Source organism: Lithobates pipiens, unplaced genomic scaffold (genome assembly GCF_037356315.1).
Source record: "Lithobates pipiens isolate NorthernLeopardFrog02 unplaced genomic scaffold, aLitPip1_a1.2 Scaffold_25, whole genome shotgun sequence".
NCBI lineage: Eukaryota > Metazoa > Chordata > Amphibia > Anura > Ranidae > Lithobates > Lithobates pipiens.
In genome coordinates this window covers 197,720,568-197,739,338 of record NW_027507787.1, presented here as the reverse complement: position 1 = coordinate 197,739,338, position 18,771 = coordinate 197,720,568, and the positions used below count along the sequence as shown (strand labels likewise).

The 18,771-nt window shown below is 38.8% G+C and overlaps 1 protein-coding gene across 1 annotated transcript in view; it reads right to left on the bottom strand.

The window, feature by feature from the left end:
• Nucleotides 1-10,152: 10,152 nt before the first annotated feature.
• Nucleotides 10,153-18,771, bottom strand: part of LOC143930800 (uncharacterized) — a 29,576-nt gene continuing 20,957 nt past the window's right edge. The window contains exon 4 of the mRNA XM_077455402.1: nt 10,153-10,451. Coding sequence (XP_077311528.1) covers nt 10,380-10,451 — 72 coding nt within the window. The 3' untranslated portion in view covers nt 10,153-10,379. The remainder of the gene's footprint in view (nt 10,452-18,771) is intronic.

The window sequence follows — 18,771 nt, the reverse complement described above, 5'->3', positions numbered from 1 at the left end:
AAAATGCAGCATTAACCACTTCACCCCAGAAGATTTTACCCCCTTAATGACCAGGCCATTTTTTGCACTGTGTTTCTCTAACTGACAATTGGGTGGTCATGCAATGTTTTACTCAAATAAAATTGATGTCCTTTTTTCCCCCACATATAGAGCGTTCTTCTGGTGATATTTGATATTTTTTGTACTATAAACAAAAAAAGACTGACTGTAATAATATGTCCAAACCAAATCCATTTTGATATGCTTTGTCATTTTAGCTTAAATCTGTAACTATGAAAGAATGCTTAGAAAAATGCTTGCACAAGCACGGTACTCTATATATATCATTGTGGGTTGGTTTGTCCTTTTCTGTTCCCTGTTCTGTAGGCCATGGGACAGGATGTATGACATGACTCTTGGGAACCCATGATATATGTATCTTAGGGGTCGCTGACTTATATAACCATATATTTTATACAAATACATAATTTACTAACAACTCCCCTCTTCCCTCTTATGATTGGTATGTTGAACCATGTATAAGCTGTAATGCACCTAATAAAGGCAGACATTTTACGAATGCACAACTGCGTCTCATTTCATTCGGTGTCTCCAGATATCTGAGGGCCCTGGTGGTGTACCTACAAGAAGGGTGGCCATCCACAATACCTACTATTTCCTTTCAAATGGGGGCTTGTCTGGGATAAGACAATCATCCATGGTGGGTAGGACTTTGTCTATTTTGACAAATTCTTCCTTACCCTACCCTGGCTCTGATAAAGTCTTAGTCTTTTAAATTTAAAGAGAAAGGAAGGACGGACCACGCCTTAATAGACACACTCATGGGAGTGTAACATTGTAGAGTCTGTGGGAGACCGAGTCTTTATTTAAGACTCCATATATTAGAAACTGCAGTTCGGTATCCTTTTGGGAAGGCTATTTAGGTAACCAACAGTGCCCACTAAATCTTTGCTTCTCTTTCTGTTGCATAGAAGTAATAAGATAATTTTTTGTGTGGATACACTGACTGTAAGGTAGGACAGTCAAATTGGTCTACAGTATTTTGCATTATGGGTGTATGTATGTTCATATATTCTGCTAGGTTTTCTTTGAAGAATGAAAGAAGGTATGGGGACATTTTCAAATGTGTTTTTGTGATTACTTAATGTGTTAAAAAGACTAAAGAAATTAAGAAATCTTGTTGCTGTGGTGCATATGGGAAAAGGGGTTTTGGCTATGTGATGTAAATTTAGAATGGATATTTATATTTTTGCTGAGTGTCAACAAATATCTTAAGGGAACAATACAGACATACAGCATATAAAGACAATGAATATCAAAGGACCAGTCAGTGCAGTAACACTACAGTAGGTCTTTACTAATATTTGTTTATAGAATTGTAATTGTTTGAAGTACATGTTAAATACATGTTTTGATGACTCTTTGAAAGAAAAAAGAATAGTATTTTGAAGGTTGCAAAATAATGTGTAAGGCACCTTTCACACATGCGGACCATATGTCCGTATTTCATCCATCCGTTTGCGGATGAAATACGGACATACATGCATCCCTATGGGATAGCGGGTGTCTGCGGATGAACATCCGCAGACACTCGATATTGTCCGCCTCCGCTACTGTCCGATTCTGCAGACGGAGGAAAATCCTATTTTTGTATCCGTCTGCACAGTCCGTGCTCATCTGATCCCCCATAGAGGAGAGCGGAGAGCTGACAGGGCGGTCCCTGCACAGTGTGCAAAGACCGCCCTGTCCGCCACCGGCTCAGCGGGGACAACGGAGCGATCCCCGCTGAGCAAGCGAATCATCACGGGGCGGATCATTACTGATCCGTCCCGTGTGAAAGGGGCCTTAGGTGTGCTGGGGGTTGTGTAAAAAAAAAGAATGTTCTGAGAACACCCTACTTTGTGATGAGGATAAAGTAAATGAGTTTAAAGGTGTTTTTAATGAAAACATCCTATTTTAGAGCAGTGGTCATCAACCCTGTCCTTAGGACCCACTAACAGGCCAGGTTTGCAAGATAATGGAAATACATCACAGGTGATATAATTTGCTGCTCAGTGATTGCAGTATTTTAGTCTGCATCTCCCCAATTTAATACATAAAACCTGGCCTGTTAGTAGGCCCTAAGGACAGGGTTGATGACCACTGTTGTAGAGGGTAAAGCAAGTTAAGTTTTGAAGGTGAAGAGGAAGAGAGGAGTTATTTATGAATGAAAGTTAAATTAAATTAGGAAAAAAAGAGAGCAGCAAAAAAAAAAAACTCAGAGTATTAAGGTCTAGGGATTGCAGTGGAAACGTTAATAGAACTTACCACTCCTAGGGCCTGGTGGAGCTCACATCTAGAAGCTTTTGAACACTGTGTAAGTTAAGATCCCCAGTTATGGTCCATTATCAAAGGTAGCTACTGATATATCTTATGAAGGTTTACATTGTACAAGTCGATTCAATGCAGTTTAGAGATAAATGACACGCAGAAATAAAATAGTTTTAAAAACGGGAAGTGACATTCGGCACTGTTTGAGATTTAAAGGTGATGTTGAATGTTGGACCACATCAATGGCGATGCATACCAAGCCTGGCGTGTGTTCATGTTTGCCGTAGCAACGCAGGAATATTTATTTTTATGTATTTATGGATTATGAAGTATATTTAAGGGATAATCTTCAAGGACAGTCAAGATCCAAGGTTTTAAGCAGTTAAGGAAAAAAATTATTGTTTTCTGTTTAAAATTAGGAAGTTACATTTTTTCAGCCAGTTTTAATCCAATAGTAGATATTGAGAAGTTTTATGATATGTGTAGGCCTATGTGTGCATATATATATATATATTAGTATTAAAACTAAGAAACGGGGGAAATTGCCATTCAGCATAATATTCTTACTTATTTTAAATGAGTAGCCAAATGTAGACCATGTTAACACAGGTGTTTAACTCATATAACATTGCCATCTTTTTTCTGATAATTCAATATTAAAGGTTGGAACAGAAAGGTAAGAGTTAAGAGGTTAACGCGAACATAGCTTAAATGTAAGAAATATTGTATAGCAGAGCTTTGGAGTGTATATTTTTACAGGGCACACAAGTGGTATTACTGATAGCATTTTTTTAAGCTTGTGAACTACTGGTGAATGACTGGTTATTAGGTAAGGGAAAGTTGTTGTTAGTATAGGGAATTCTCTTCCACCTGCTCAGAGAGAAATGCTTAATTTTATGTGCGTGTGAATTTTTGCCTTGTCTTGGAATTCCAATTGAGAATATAAGTTGTTTTTTCTTCTGAATGCAAATGGATTGTTAGGTAGTTGATATATGTCCTATGATCAGGCCAAGACGGAGAGCGTTGCTAAAGTGGGCAGGTGAGAGGGACAGTGTAGGGTACTCCTCTGTGTGTGGTGCTTTAAGAGGATTGAATCGCGGATTTGGTCAAGGACAAGTTACTATTTGAGTGATTCCTCCGATCCAAAGTATTGTTTAGCACAATACACAGAGGTACATACCCGCTTGCTTAGATCTGCTATGTTGCTTCAAGTGAAAAAGGGTGATCAAACCGCCGACCATTCCTTCGCTACCGCTTTTGCGCAAAGCATACTGATATATATGCATTTCATATTCAACAAGTCTGAGAAACTTGCTGAAGTGTTGAGTGAATGTTAACCACTTCAGCCCCGGACCAATTTTCAGCCTAAGGACCAGAGGTCTTTTTACAATTTCGCACTGCATTGCTTTAACTGGTAATTGCGCGGTCATGCAATGTTGTACCCAAACAAAATTTGCGTCGTTTTCTTCTCACAAATAGAGCTTTCTTTTGATGGTATTTGATTGGCTCTGCGATTTTTATTTTTTGCGATATAAATGGAAAAAGACCGAAAATTTTGAGAAAAAAATATATTTTCTACTTTTTGTTATAAGAAAAATCGAATAAACTCAATTTTAGTCATACATTTAGGGCAAAATTTATTCAGCCACAAGTCTTTAGTAAAAAAAATGTCAATAAGCGTATATTTATTGGTTTGCGTAAAAGTTATAGCATCTACAAACTAGAGTACATTTTCTGGAATTTACACAGCTTTTAATTTATGACTGCCTATCTCATTTCTTGAGGTGCTAAAATGGCAGGGCAGTACAAACCCCCCCAAATGACCCCATTTTGGAAAGTAGACACCCCAAGGAAATTGCTGAGGGGCATGTTGAGCCCATTGAATATTTTTTTTTGTCCCAAGTGATTGAATAATGACACAAAAAAAAAAAGTTTAAAAAAAGTTGTCACTAAATGATATATTGCTCACACATACCATAGTTATATGTGGAATTGCACCCCAAAATATATTCTGCTGCTTCTCCTGAGTACTGGGATACCACATATGTGGGACTTTTTGGGAGTCTAGCCGTGTACAGCACCCTGAAAACCAATCACTGCCTTCAGGGTTTCTAAGGGTGCAAATTTTTGATTTCACTCCTCACTACCTATCACAGTTTCGAAGGCCATAAAATGCCAAAATAGCAAACCCCCCCCCCCCCAAATGACCCCATTTTGGAAAGTAGACACCCCAAGCTATTTACTGAGAGGCATGTTGAGTCCATGAAATATTTTATATTTTGCAACAAGTTACAGAAATATTAAATTTTTTTTTTTTTTTTGCACAAAGTTGTCACTAAATGATATATTGCTCACACATGCTATGGGCATAAGTGAAATTACACCCCAAAATAAATTCTGCTGCTTCTCCCGAGTACGGGGATACCACATGTGGGGGACTTTTTGAGAGCCTAGCCACATACGAGACCCCGAAAACCAAGCACTGCCTTCCAGATTTAAATATAAAACACTACCCTTGTTTTGTAAGTGACAGTGATTGATCGATACTGCACTTGGGTGGGCTGAGCGGAGGGGAAAAACGCAGGTTCTAGCAGGTATCTGGGCTGATCCTGCTAACAATGCATTTTTTTGGAACCCTAAACTGCTGGGGACGCTAGTATAGATCTGATCAGATCAGATATTGATCTGTTCAGATTCTATACCACTATGGGAGGTTTATGCTTTGCGCGTGGGTGTTAGCGGTACTGGCACTAACCTAGCGCTGCCTGGGGCGACGCAGACCCTGACCCTAAAACCTAATTGATATCACCCGCCGGGTGATCAGGGGGTTAAACCTTTATTGGGTAATAAATGGTGGGTGCCCTGATGCTATAAAAAGCAAACTAACCAGAGTCACCCGTAACACTTATACGGTGATCACTGGTGAAAGGGTTAACTAGGGGCAATCAGGGGGTTCAAATTTTTATTAGGTAGTATATGGGGGTCCCTGGCGCTATATAAAAACCTGACGGGGAACCTAAATAACTAACTGGCTAACCAGCGTCACCAGTGACACTTATACTGTGATCGCTGGTGAAAGGGTTAACTAGGGGCAATCAGGGGGTTAAAACCATTATTGGGTAGTATATGGGGGTACCTAGCGCTATAAAAACCTGGCGGTGAACCTAAAAAAAATAACTAGCTACCTAGCTGTTGTGCTTTTTAAGGACATTTTCCCGCACAATATTTATTACCGTATATACTCGAGTATAAGCCGAGATTTTCAGCCTCTTTTTTGAGGCTGAAAGTGCCCCCCTCGGCTTATACTCGAGTCATCGCTGTCTGCCCGCTCGATCAGCGTGTCGAGCAGACAGACAGCGGCCATTCTATGATTCAAAAGCCGCGCCTCCGGCTCCGCCTTCGCCTGTGATAGGCGGAACACTGAATTTCCCAGCAGCCTGTGTTCCGCCTATCACGGGCATCTTCTCATCCTCGTACTACGGACGAGGATGATACGACGTCCGTGATAGGCGGAACACAGGCTGCTGGGAAATTCAGTGTTCCGCCTATCACAGGCGAAGGAGGAGGCGCGGCTTTTGAATTTTACAATGGCCGCCGACGAAGAGGGCACGGGACGGAGGCAAGGCAAGGCACGGCACGGGACAGGACGGGACGGGACGGGACGGGACGGGACGAAGGCAAGGCACGACACGGGACGGAGGCTCGGGACAAAGGCTCGGGACACAGGTAGGCTGGACACACACACACACACACACACACACACACACACACACACACACACACACACACACACGGATGGAGACACACACACACAGGGATGGATGGATGGATGGATGGAGACACACACACACAGGGATGGATGGATGGATGGATGGATGGAGACACACACACACAGGGATGGATGGATGGATGGATGGATGGAGACACACACACACAGGGATGGATGGATGGATGGATGGATGGAGACACACACACACAGGGATGGATGGATGGATGGATGGATGGAGACACACACACACAGGGATGGATGGATGGATGGATGGAGACACACACACACAGGGATGGATGGATGGATGGACACACACACACACAGGGATGGATGGACGGACACACAGGGATGGACGGACACACAGGGATGGACGGACACACAGGGATGGACGGACACACACACAGGGATGGACAGGCATGTCTCACCCTCGGCTTATACACGAGTCAATAAGTTTGCCAGTTTTTTTGGGGGTAAATTGGGGGCCTCGGCTTATATTCGGGTCGGCCTATACTCGAGTATATACGGTAAGTAATTTTTAAGGAAGATATTTTTAAGATACAGAATCAATCTATATGACACAGTCTATACATGTGAAACGTATTCACGAAGACGAGTGATCATACAAAATAGTTACATTTATTGGTTGACAAAAGACAAATATTTACATGAAATATTAAAATACAGATTGCATTACTTAATCATTTTGACAATTAATGGAAACACCCTCAAACTGGGTGTAGTAGTATCTTGGACACAATTATCACCATTATCACTTCTCGGTAGAATCAATAACCTTTTGATAATTGACAATTAAACAGAATGTCTGTATTTCACACATCCAACCGTTACTATACTGCAGGTAAGTAAGTGGTTAACAATGTGAAATAAATTAGACATTTGTTTGTCAATAAAATTGGCATCTATGCAAAAAGAAATTTATAATGAAAATTTTAATTTAGAGAAAAATCTAAAAGGCGGTTATTGATTCGGGACAAATATTTTCAATAATAGAATATTCAAAAAATTCAATATTTAAGAGAACATAGAATAGATGATAAACATATATTTACCCATTTCCAATATGGCTATTAGTGTGGAGTGTTGGTTACCAGGAATTTTAAGATGGCTGCCGTGGCTTCAACATGGATCCTTTTACAGAGGAATTACTTTGTGTGACCTCCGAGTTCCAAGGAGCAGGGATCTTCATGAGTGTAAAAATGTGTATTCATGCATGGTGCATGAGGGTCAGTCTGTCTGGGAGTCTTTCAGTGTCCCTTCTCAGGGGGGGTCCCCAAGCTTCCCCCTGACTCTATGCCCCCAGCTCTCCTCCGAGCTTTTTCCTTCTTTTCCCTTTTTTTCCATCTTTTTAGTTTCTTAAATATCCTCTTAAACAAAAAAGTTCTGCCCAGAGGGTATGTGTCCCTTTCCTATTGGCAGGCAAACTTAATGATCACCTTTCCCAGTAGTCTCGTGATTTTAAGGTAATAGCACCTTCAACCACCAGGTGTCTCACATGTGTTTGGTGTTGTATCTCTTTAAGTTAATATTTTTATTTCTATAATATGCGTTCGTTGTTTATATATGTTCTAACGAACATATCTCGAGTGTTCAGGAATGATGGCATAATATAAAATACGCTTAACATAATTTTGAATAATCACTTGCATAAAATGGTGATATATATGTATATCAATGTATATCTGTTAATCTTTAGTCCATTTAGAAAGGACCCAGGTTAGATATATATCAAACAATATCACATACAATTATTATCTATATGGATACATGTATAATTTGGGTATCCAATCAATATTTGTTTATCTAAACATAGGTTAAATTCTTATACAGTTATAATCATGATTATATGTTTTTTCATAATACTAATTTGTTGCTAAAACACTTCTACTTATGATCACACGTTCATATATAATCTCTCCATGACAAAGTTCCCCAGATCACTAGATACCAAACCACAATATCTCCTTGTTGACCCACAAATATCACATACAGTTTTAATCACTTGAAGTATTTTTGAAATATGTCTGATTTGTATCTTCCTCTCACATCTCTCTAACACCATGTGTAGAGATGGACTTTGAGCAGTCCCATGGATGTTTAAAGATGACTTAGTTTGTCCAAACAGTTTTTAAGAATTCACACAATGAGTTGTGTTAGCTCTAACACGATAGTTTAACCTTTTGTCTTCATGGCTGTTATTTGTCGCTTCTGTTTATCCATTAACACCAGGTAAATATCTCCTTGTTTTGTGACGAGATACACCATTGTTCCAGCGAGTTTCTGTCTCAATGCATGCTTCTAAAAGTTTTCAATAGTTGATGTAGTAAACATGTATTTTGCCTTCTCCAAGAGGGTAACAGTTCAATGATAGCAAAATCGTGGTTCATCTGTTCTTGAGGCCTAAACAAATCTCACCTCTCTGACAGTAAATATTAAATGTATTATTATTATTTTTTTTTCTTAATGAATTCACAACATAGCGACACTAGTGACACTAATGCAGCGATCAGAAAAATGATCGCTTAGTGACACTGGCAAAAGGGGGTGAAAGGGTTAACTAGGGGCAATCAGGGGGTTAAAACCATTATTGGGTAGTATATCGGGGTACCTAGCGCTATAAAAACCTTGCGGTGAACCTAAAAAAATAACTAGCTACTTAGCGGCACCAGCGACACTAATGCAGCGATCAGAAAAACGATTGCTTAGTGACACTGGCAAAAGGGGGTGAAAGGGTTAACTCTAGGGGCAATCAGGGGGTTAAACCTTTATTGGGGGGTGGTAGGGGGCTACCCTGGACCTAACACTACCTGCCCTGACACTTTTTACTGTCACAACTGACACTGAATGCAGTGATCAGTAAATAAATGATCACTGCAATCAGTGACACTGTGACTGGGAGGGGGAGGGCGGCCGGGGATCGGGGGGCGATCGGGGGGGGTGATCGGGGGGGGGATTTGTGCTCCTATGTGTGCCTACATGTTAGTGTAGTGTTTGGTGCACTTACTTTCAGTGTTCTCCTCGTAGTCCGGTCAAAAAGACCGCCCCAAGGAGAATTACATCACTTCCTCCCTGCCCTTGTTTACTATACACAGCGGGAGGAAGCTTCTCATTCGCCAGGAGCGTTCGAGAGGGGGTGGCCAGAAACCAACGGCCATCCCCTCATCCCGGTTCGCTCCTGAAGCGATCGGACCGATCGGACCCCCCACCTGCTGGAAGGCAAGCATGTACATGTACGTGTTTGTGCCTGTACATGCCATTCTGATGACGTACATTGGCATGCGGCGGTCCTTAAGTGGTTAAAGAAGGATTTAATTCAGAAAAGTTATCTATATAGATTAAAAATACATGTTTATTGTTAAAATGTTGCAAATATTGTCAGTCAATATATGAAATGTGTTGGGCACATATTAAGCCCATGCCCAATGCATAGTTAATTGGGAACATTAAAAGAGGAATGTAAAATGTCACTGATAAATTACATGTATGCGCTGGCACCAAATGTTTTTTGTTTGTTTTTTGAGATCAGATACAAATATTTCAATTTAAATATAGGGTATTTTGATTATTTCAGTTAGAGTCTGACTTTAGTCGGACTGTTTTAGTTGTAATTGCCTATCCTTACATTACAGGCATACCCCGCTTTTAATTACACAATGGGGTTTATTTACTAAATCTGGAAAGTGCAAAATCAGGCTCACTTCTGCATAGAAACCAATGAGCTTCCAGGTTTTATTACCAAAGCTTAATTGAACAAGCTGGAGTTAGAAGCTCATTGGCTTCTATGCAGAAAGGAGCCTGATTTTGCACTTTCCAGATTTAGTAAATAAACCCCATTATGTACTTAAAAGCCTGTACTTATGTTTGAGTCAATGAGGGATATTATTTTTAATACCGCAAATGGTTAAGGCTTGAATTGATCAAGTAGATTCTGTGATTATTCATGTTGGATGAAGAGTATCTGCCCCAGCCAGCCAGCATTCACCCCTAGCCCCATGCACATGATGAAATGCCCACCCCATTCATACCCTACCCTATACCCTATCCGGATGAAGAGATGACTACAGCTTTTACATGGAAATCTTGATTGTTCATCTTTGTTGTTCAAATGCCATGGAAGGTGCTGAGATGAGTAAAGGTGGACTCCTGCTTGAAAACGTTCCTGGGAATGACACCTTGAGGGTTAGCCAAATAATGCATGCCCAAGGTCTACAAAATTCCAGTGACCTTTACGAGAGCAAGATCCAGATGTGGCAGCCTGAAGACCCAAGTCTAGCCCAATTCATCAGTTCCAGTCTGTCTGTGGATATCGAGTTCTATCCTTAAAAAGAGGCAGGGTTTTTGGGGTGGAGAATCTCTGTAAAATATGAATGAGCACAGAATTGAACCAAGCATTTTGGGAAACATTTAGAAGAATGAGAATGATAATGTGGACATTTCCTTTTTCTTCCTTTTTATGAATTTAATGGACATTCAGAAGCCATAAAAGAAAAATATACTTTACTTTTGTGCTTTTCTTTGGGACTATTTTTTATGTGGCCTAAATGCTGTCATGCCCCTCCCACTTGCTTTTATGGACTGTCACGCCCTTTCCCCCTTTGTATTTCATGGGCAATTGCTATGCAGCTGAGATTATATATTTTTTTCTATATTTTTACATGCTTAGGACAGTGGTAAATTTGTGGGAAATGAGTCCAGGTGAATTCTGGGGGGATATTGGGGACAACAGGGTTAGTGATTGTCATGTTCGTGACAAAAGAGAGGATTGTAATAATATGTAACTCCATTTTGATATGCTTTGTCATTTTATATATATATATATATATATATATATATATATATATATATATATATATATATATATATATATATATATATATATGTGTGTGTATATATATATATATATATATATATATATATATATATATATATATATATATATATAGCAATCATTGTGGGTTGGTTTGTCCTTTTCTGTTCCCTGTTCTGTAGGCCATGGGACAGGATGTATGACATGACTCATAACGAGATGGTCTGTTGACTTTTGTGAACCCATGATATATGTATCTTAGGGGTCACTGACTTGTATAACCATATATTCTATACAAATACATAATTTACTAACCACTCCCATCTTCCCTCTTTTGATTGGTATTGTAATGGAAATTTGTAGGTTCTGTATATAATTGTATTCTATTTTATATGTATTGCACAATGCCCTCACTGTGCACACGGCACTAACAATGTTTTCAGTACATGTTTTGCATTCTTTCAAGTCCTGATTAGAATTAGCCTGCCTATGTAACGCCCCTTGTTACCATAAACGTACAATTGTAATATTAATGTGATACCTACGTAATCATGTGTATAAAAACCTTCAAATGCGTCATAATACAGGAGAGCGGTTATTTGGAAAGATGCTGAGCGTATCTTTTGTGTCTGTTCCCTACTGCAGTAGTTATTAATTTGGAACCACTAATCAATATGAGGATAGGAGTTGCCTATCATCAAAATATCCATTTCAGGTGGTGAGCCAGCCCAGCAGGGGTTATCAGATGACCCTGAGTATCTGAAACGAGAAGCTTGAGACGATCCGGGAATTTCTGATAATCAGCCGGCTGAGGTAAGCCTTTTGCTTACATTTGAGTTATCAGACTTCCTTGATCGGTAAGGCATTTTCGGGACAAAGGGTACCTATTTTACTTCCCTTAATCGAACTGTATTGATTGGTGGTTATATGTTATGTTGTCACTGTCTACTGTCCATCGGAGTGTTATAGAGAAAGGGAAGAATAGTGCTGTTCACAGGTATATGTAGTACATTTGCTAGATAAAGTAGTTTAGAGGCAAAAGGGTATAGGCACACGTAGAGAAGACTGGCCAGTCATTATGGGCATTAAATTAAGTAAGGGAATGATGAGTAAGAGACCCTCAAAAATGCCCAGCGCAAGAGGAGCGCTATATATGAACCGAAGGTGCGGTTCCGCCTATACTGAGCCCCTAGATTGATGGTTAAAGTGGACAGGGATCCACAAAGGGTAACTGGGTTACCACCAAAGTCCACAGGGACGAAGAATCATGCAGAGTATACAGCTAGAGAAACAGCTATCTATGTGAGCAGGATGGATCAAGAGTGACATTAACACGAGACAGAAAGGGACTTTTTTATGTTAAGTTGTGGGATGAATTTGGGGTCAGGCACTACAACTAGTAAAGTCAAGAAACAATAATGAGAGTTAAAACAGAATCCTTTATATGTTGTCAGAGAAGGAAGATGGGATGAGCACTATAGCTGCCCGTCTGATCATAGAAGGTACAGTATGTGAAGTATGGAATTACAATACATTGGATGCAAAGGATATCAGAACAAAATAAAGAGAGCAGAAATTTAAGTAAGAAAGTATTAAAAAGCGTTAAAAGAAAGAGAGAGAATGATAGGCATGTGTTGTGTACAAATGGGAATAATGTAAGCGATTTTAGAGATATATTTGAGTATGTTTGTGAATGCTGGAACCTTTAGTTCTATCGCTTGTGTCATGTACGCAGATGTGACCCCCCTCTTTTGTGCTCTCCTGGAAGAATGTAGCTGGCATGAGAGGTTGGTGATAAGGAAGGACACCATGCCAATTTCAGTTTTTTAGACAAAACATTTATAACAAAATGTGCCCGGTTAACGAATCTAATGATAAACAACGTGATCACAATTATTTTTGAATCTGTTTTCCAAACATGGTAAAATGAAGGTTACAAATTAACCGTGTCTTACACAAATTTAATATCCTGTGATAGTGGAAACATTAATGCATTATGCATTTAAAAAAAAAAAGAGAGAAATTGAGTAAAATTAAGTAATATGTCCCCCTTTAAGGACATTTATCTGTGCATATATATTAGTGTATGATATTGAAATTATCATATGAGTATTCATTTCTAATATGAGTTTAACAATTTTATTACTAAATATAGATATATTGAAACTGGTTTAGACAACCTTTGGTTGGAAATGAAATCAAGGTTAATGGGGAAATTGGTAAAAATTGAATTAGTTTAGATTAAGATAACAATTTTGTAATTTTACATTTATTGAGTGGAAAGAAAAAAAAGATTAAGATGAGGTTGTTAATTTAAATACAGCTGCAATAATGTTTAACAAAGCAAAGGGTGGGATACATAAGGACGTTTTTCTACAGAAATGAAATCTTAAAGTCTGATAATAACTTAATGTGCGGTCCATGATGTGAGAGTAATAATAACATGTAAATATAACAGACCCATCACATCAAGTCCACACACCCTGTTAGGATAGCTGCTGCCTGCAGCCAGTTGGTTTATCGTTTTTGATGGCCGAGTGCTTTCTGGTCCGTCTTACATATTGTTGGTCCTTTTGTTTTTATGTATTTTTATTTTTGAAATCCAAAGCAGAATGTGGGGATTGTGAAATAGTGTGCCCCTTTTCCTTGTGAGTGCAATAGGTATAAGTAGAAGAATATTTTGGATTTATGGACATCTCTGCATGACTGCAGGGTATTCTTATCATTTATAATAATATTGCCAGGAAAAAGTTGTCTTTTTGAAACATGAAACTGGAGTTCTTACACAAACAGCATGATAGGAAAAAGCCATTGTTATATTTATGCAAGCTGGACCCAGTAATCAAGGGTTCACTCTGATATATCAGAGCTGTAGCTTTATGGAAAGTTGCTATTAGACAAAGTTATAGACATTATTTTGGTCAAATATTTAATTTTTAATGGTCCGACATTCTGCACAGCAAATATATATCTAACTAAATGTTTGTCTAATGAAAGGTTCATAATATGAATTTGTTTTGTTTGTTTATGTATAAATTTAACAATGAAAAATGTGTACATTTGAATCCAGCCACCTTATTGCCTCTATTGGAGGAGGCTGGAGACAAAGAAAAAGCATATGTGTTAAATTGATGGCGTGTGAATCAGCTGCTGTGAGCCCAGTGCAGGACACACTCCCTGGAGACCCGAGTATTTACTTTTTTGTAGTGTTATTCCTGGTTTTATACCGAGGATGACGTTTATCACCCAGAAGGATTCCCTGTATTCAGAGTCATTGGATCCCTTTTCACCAGCTCAAGAAGCAGAGCTCCATGTTTTAGAAAAGCCTGTGAGCTTTATATATTTATATAGATAGTCGAGATATAGAGAGCTTTTGGTTCCATTTGAAGGGCCAGAAATTTGTTTTTACTTCGGCGGGTAAACCAATCAAGCATGCCAAGTTAATTTGATCGGCTGTTTTCAGCCTTCCAGGTTCTTGCTGAGGTAGCCATACTAACAGTAAGACTCACATATGGAAGCAGACCAGGCGACTCTAAGGATGCTGCATTTACAGCCCCGGACACTTGCTGGGTCTGTGCAACTCACAGATTCCACCCTAGTTCTGGCCCAGTATAGCTGGGATTAATAATTCAACTTTAAGGACTCCAGAACGAGAAGCACAAGTGGTCCACAGAGGGCAACTTCTTACGAAACAAGACTTTGGAAAAGGTGATAATTTATGTCTGCCAGACACTCTTTTCCCTTCAGCTTGACACATGGACCGTGTCATCAGTCACAAGTAGTTATGGCTGCCTTAGTAAATGAGCGTGGGATAGAGCCAGGGTTCTCCACAGTTGTTTTTATAACATACCACTTCTTGTTTTACCTGTTACCAAAGGTGTTACCAAAAGCTGAACATCCCTTCCAGAGATAGCAAAAAGATATATCCAGATGCCCAAGTCAGGATCTTACGAGTATGTATTTTGTTTGTATGGACATGTTTTATGGATGTCCAGTGGCAAGTGCTACTGCAAAGGCCACAGTAAAAAAAAGTGTTATCAGAAGTAGTTTGTAAGTACAGAGTGCAGAATCTACAGAGAGTAACAGAGGAAATCATTTTTATAGGAGAGTCCTTATTAGAAGTTTTGAGGTTTTATTTTTACACCCCCTACTGTCTACAATGTAGCGGACAAAGTAGAGTAAGAAACTAGTAAACTTTTGCCTGAATGTTTTATTATATTTTATCAAGCCCCTAAGTGGATGTTGGACTCTCTCCCTATGGGATTTGGTTTGGGAGTGTGTTACGCGCTTGCTTATATTTTTTCTCAGCAGCTGAAGTCCTCCATTCGGATCTCACAGAGAATGTTGCTGATTTTTTTAAGATTTTTGACAAACTCATTTATGTGTTTTCTCCCCAATTCCAGATCCTAAAAGTTTGGAAGGATCTAAAACTAAAGCCAGTTGACTTGTGGATTGTTAAGAGACATTTATATATAAGGAAATGTTTGGAGACTTAATACAGCATCTATTTCATGTACAGTTTTGCAAAACTTGAAAGAAAAGTCACCTGGATCCACACCAAACACTGCAAAAATGACTAAAGGAAAGAAATCTCTGTGTTTGATTTGTTTCCCTCTTGCGATCACAGTCTAGGGTACTTTTTGATTTAATTACTTTAATTGTAAGGGATATATATATTTGAAAAGTAGTTTAGCCATGTTGAAGTCATATTTGTCTTTTGTACCTCTTCCATTTTATGTAGAATTGTCTGTGTTTACATGTGCTGATAGGTCAGCATACCAACAATTAAGCTAGAAGGCCATTCTGGCCACAGGAGTGTACAGCCAGTACTCTGTAAATATGTCTTATCAATCATTTGTTTTTCACAGTGAAAAGTCATTTTGTAATGAAAAAAGCTGCTCAGCTATTATTTTCTCCACAATGGAGTTTTTGCCTCTTTGGCCAGGACTACCTCCACCTAAGCGTGTGGAGATTCCAGGTTAAAGGTGATAGCAGGTATGGTTAGTGATCAAAATATTGATCAAAAGAGAGGAGACTGTAATGGAAATTTGTAGGTTCTGTATATAATTGTATTCTATTTTATATGTATTGCACAATGCCCTCACTGTGCACACGGCACTAACAATGTTTTCAGTACATGTTTTGCATTCTTTCAAGTCCTGATTAGAATTAGCCGGCCTATGTAACGCCCCTTGTTACCATAAACGTACAATTGTAATATTAATGTGATACCTATAATCATGTGTATAAAAACCTTCAAATGCGTCATAATAAAGGAGAACGGTTATTTGGAAAGATGCTGAGCGTATCTTTTGTGTCTGTTCCCTACTGCAGTAGTTATTAATTTGGAACCACTAATCAATATGAGGATAGGAGTTGCCTATCATCAAAATATTCATTTCAGTATGTTGAACCATATTTAATCTGTAGCGTACCTAAAAAATGGCAGACAATTTACAAATGCACAACCTGCTTCTCTTTCATTTGGTGTCTCCAGATATCTGAGGGCCCTGTTGGTGTAACTACAAGAAGGGTAGCCATCCAAAATACCTACTATTTCCTTTCACGACAATTGTGAAAAAAATAACAATATTTTATACATTCTGCTATAATACATATCCCAAAAAAAATTTAAAAATCCAATTTCTTCATCAATTTAGGCCAATGTGTATTCTACATATTTTTGGTAAAAAAATCCCAATAAGCATAAATTGATTGGTTTGTGCAAAAGTTATAGCGTCTACAAACTATAGGATAGATTTTAATTTTTTTATTTTTTTTTGTTTTTACTGGTAATGGCAGCGATTAGTGAATTTTAGCTGGACTGCGACATTGCAGCAGACAAATGTGACACCAAGTCACACTTTTTGGGGACCGGTGACACAAATACACAGTGATCAGTGGTAAATAAAATGCACTGTTACTGTATAAATGACAATTGAAAAGGGTTTGACCTGGCACAGCCAAATGGCAGGCCTCCATCCCTGCTATAGGTTACAGGAAATTAGAGAAATTGGGACTTTAAATGAGGCCTGCCATATCAAAGAAATATGGAATAAGTACATATATGTATATATAAATGAGTTTATTTATTTATTATAATCTAAAATTCATACCAACCTCTTAAATAGGTATTGTATCAAATAAATTGGTAGTCACATAACTTACACTTAAATTATACTGCTTAGAATGAAATGCAAGTAATGAGTTGATATGATAGACATATACAATAAAATGGACACATAAAAAATATATACATAATGGAACCAGATATATCTTGGTATCATATAGCACTCAGCGCATTTCATGGCGTTACAGCCACTCATCAGAAAAAAGGAACTGATATTGTATGGACTTTACAAGGCACATGAGTACTCGGTCTAAAAGATAATAAGAACTTTTTATTTGATTTCCACAAATTGACAAAGATTAGACAATAACGTGTATATAGTACAAAGATCGTTTTCATAAAAAATAATAATATTAACCACTACAATACAGGGCACTTTCACCCCCTTCCTTCCCAGCCCAATTTTCAGCTTTCATCGCTCTAGCGCTTTCAATGACAATTGCGCGGTCATGCTACGCTGTACCCAAATGAAATTGTTATCATTTTGTTCGCACAAGTAGAGCTTTATTTTGGTGTTATTTATTCACGACTCAGATTTTTATTTCAAGTAGAGCTTTATTTTGGTGTTATTTATTCACGACTCAGATTTTTATTTTTTGCGATATAAGCGCAAAAAAAGCGGAAATTTGGAAAAAAACAATATTTTCTTTTTTCTATTTGAAAAGAAATCCAATAAAATCAAATTTTGTCATAAATTTAAGCCAACATGTATTCTGCTACATGTTTTTGGTAAAAAAAATTCCGTTAAGTGTATAATAATTGGTTTGTGTGATCAGGGACATATGTACGCAAATGATCATGTACATATGTGTGCAGGTGATCACGTACATATGTGTGCAGATAATCATTGGGACATGTGATTTTAGTGGGACATATGTGGGGGACATGTTTTTATTATTAGGGACATGTGTTTTTATTATTTGGGGACATGTATGTTTTGGGGACATGTATGTTTTGGGGACATGTGTGTTTTGGGGACATATGTGGGGACTGTGTTTGTACTGTGTGGTGTGTTGTGTGTTGACACTAGACTGATGATCAGTGAGTAAAAAGCTGTAAAAAACAGCTCATACTCACTGATCATCAGCCGACTGCAGCGTTCTGCTCTCCTCTCCTCAGCGATGACTTCCGTGTGAGGAGAGGAGAGCCAATTGCCTAGCAACCGGCTGTTTGTTTACATCACATGACGGCCGTGATTGGATACGGCTGTCATGTGATCAGGAGGGCCAATCACAGAGCCCCCCTGCCGATCTGAGATGTGCCGTGTCTGGGTGACACGAGCACGTCCGGGTGACACGAGCACATCGGGATCGCACCGCTGCGCGGGCACGCGCGTGCGCGATCCCGCTACTTCTGAAGGACGTTCCTGAACGTCCTATCAGGAGTAGACGGCTCCCACCTGGCCGTATATATGCATTGGCCGGCTGGGAAGTGGTTAATATGGCCCGTACTGCCTGATAACTAACATTCTCCAATAAGGCTTATAATAAACCATATAGTACTACAATAAATAATACAAAGCCATTGATTTTGGTGTTCTGTATAGGAAATGTATTCAGAGTAAATTGGGTCAAATCCCAGGAGTGGTATCAGGCGTGAGGGTCCAGATTTTTATCTAGCAAGGTAGCTCGACATGTTCTGCGCTCAAATAGCGCTTTTTCAGGAGCAGGTTTAAAAATAGCGGTCTGTAAATATTTGTCAGCTTGCTGGTAAGCGAGCAAAAAGTACTGTAGAAGT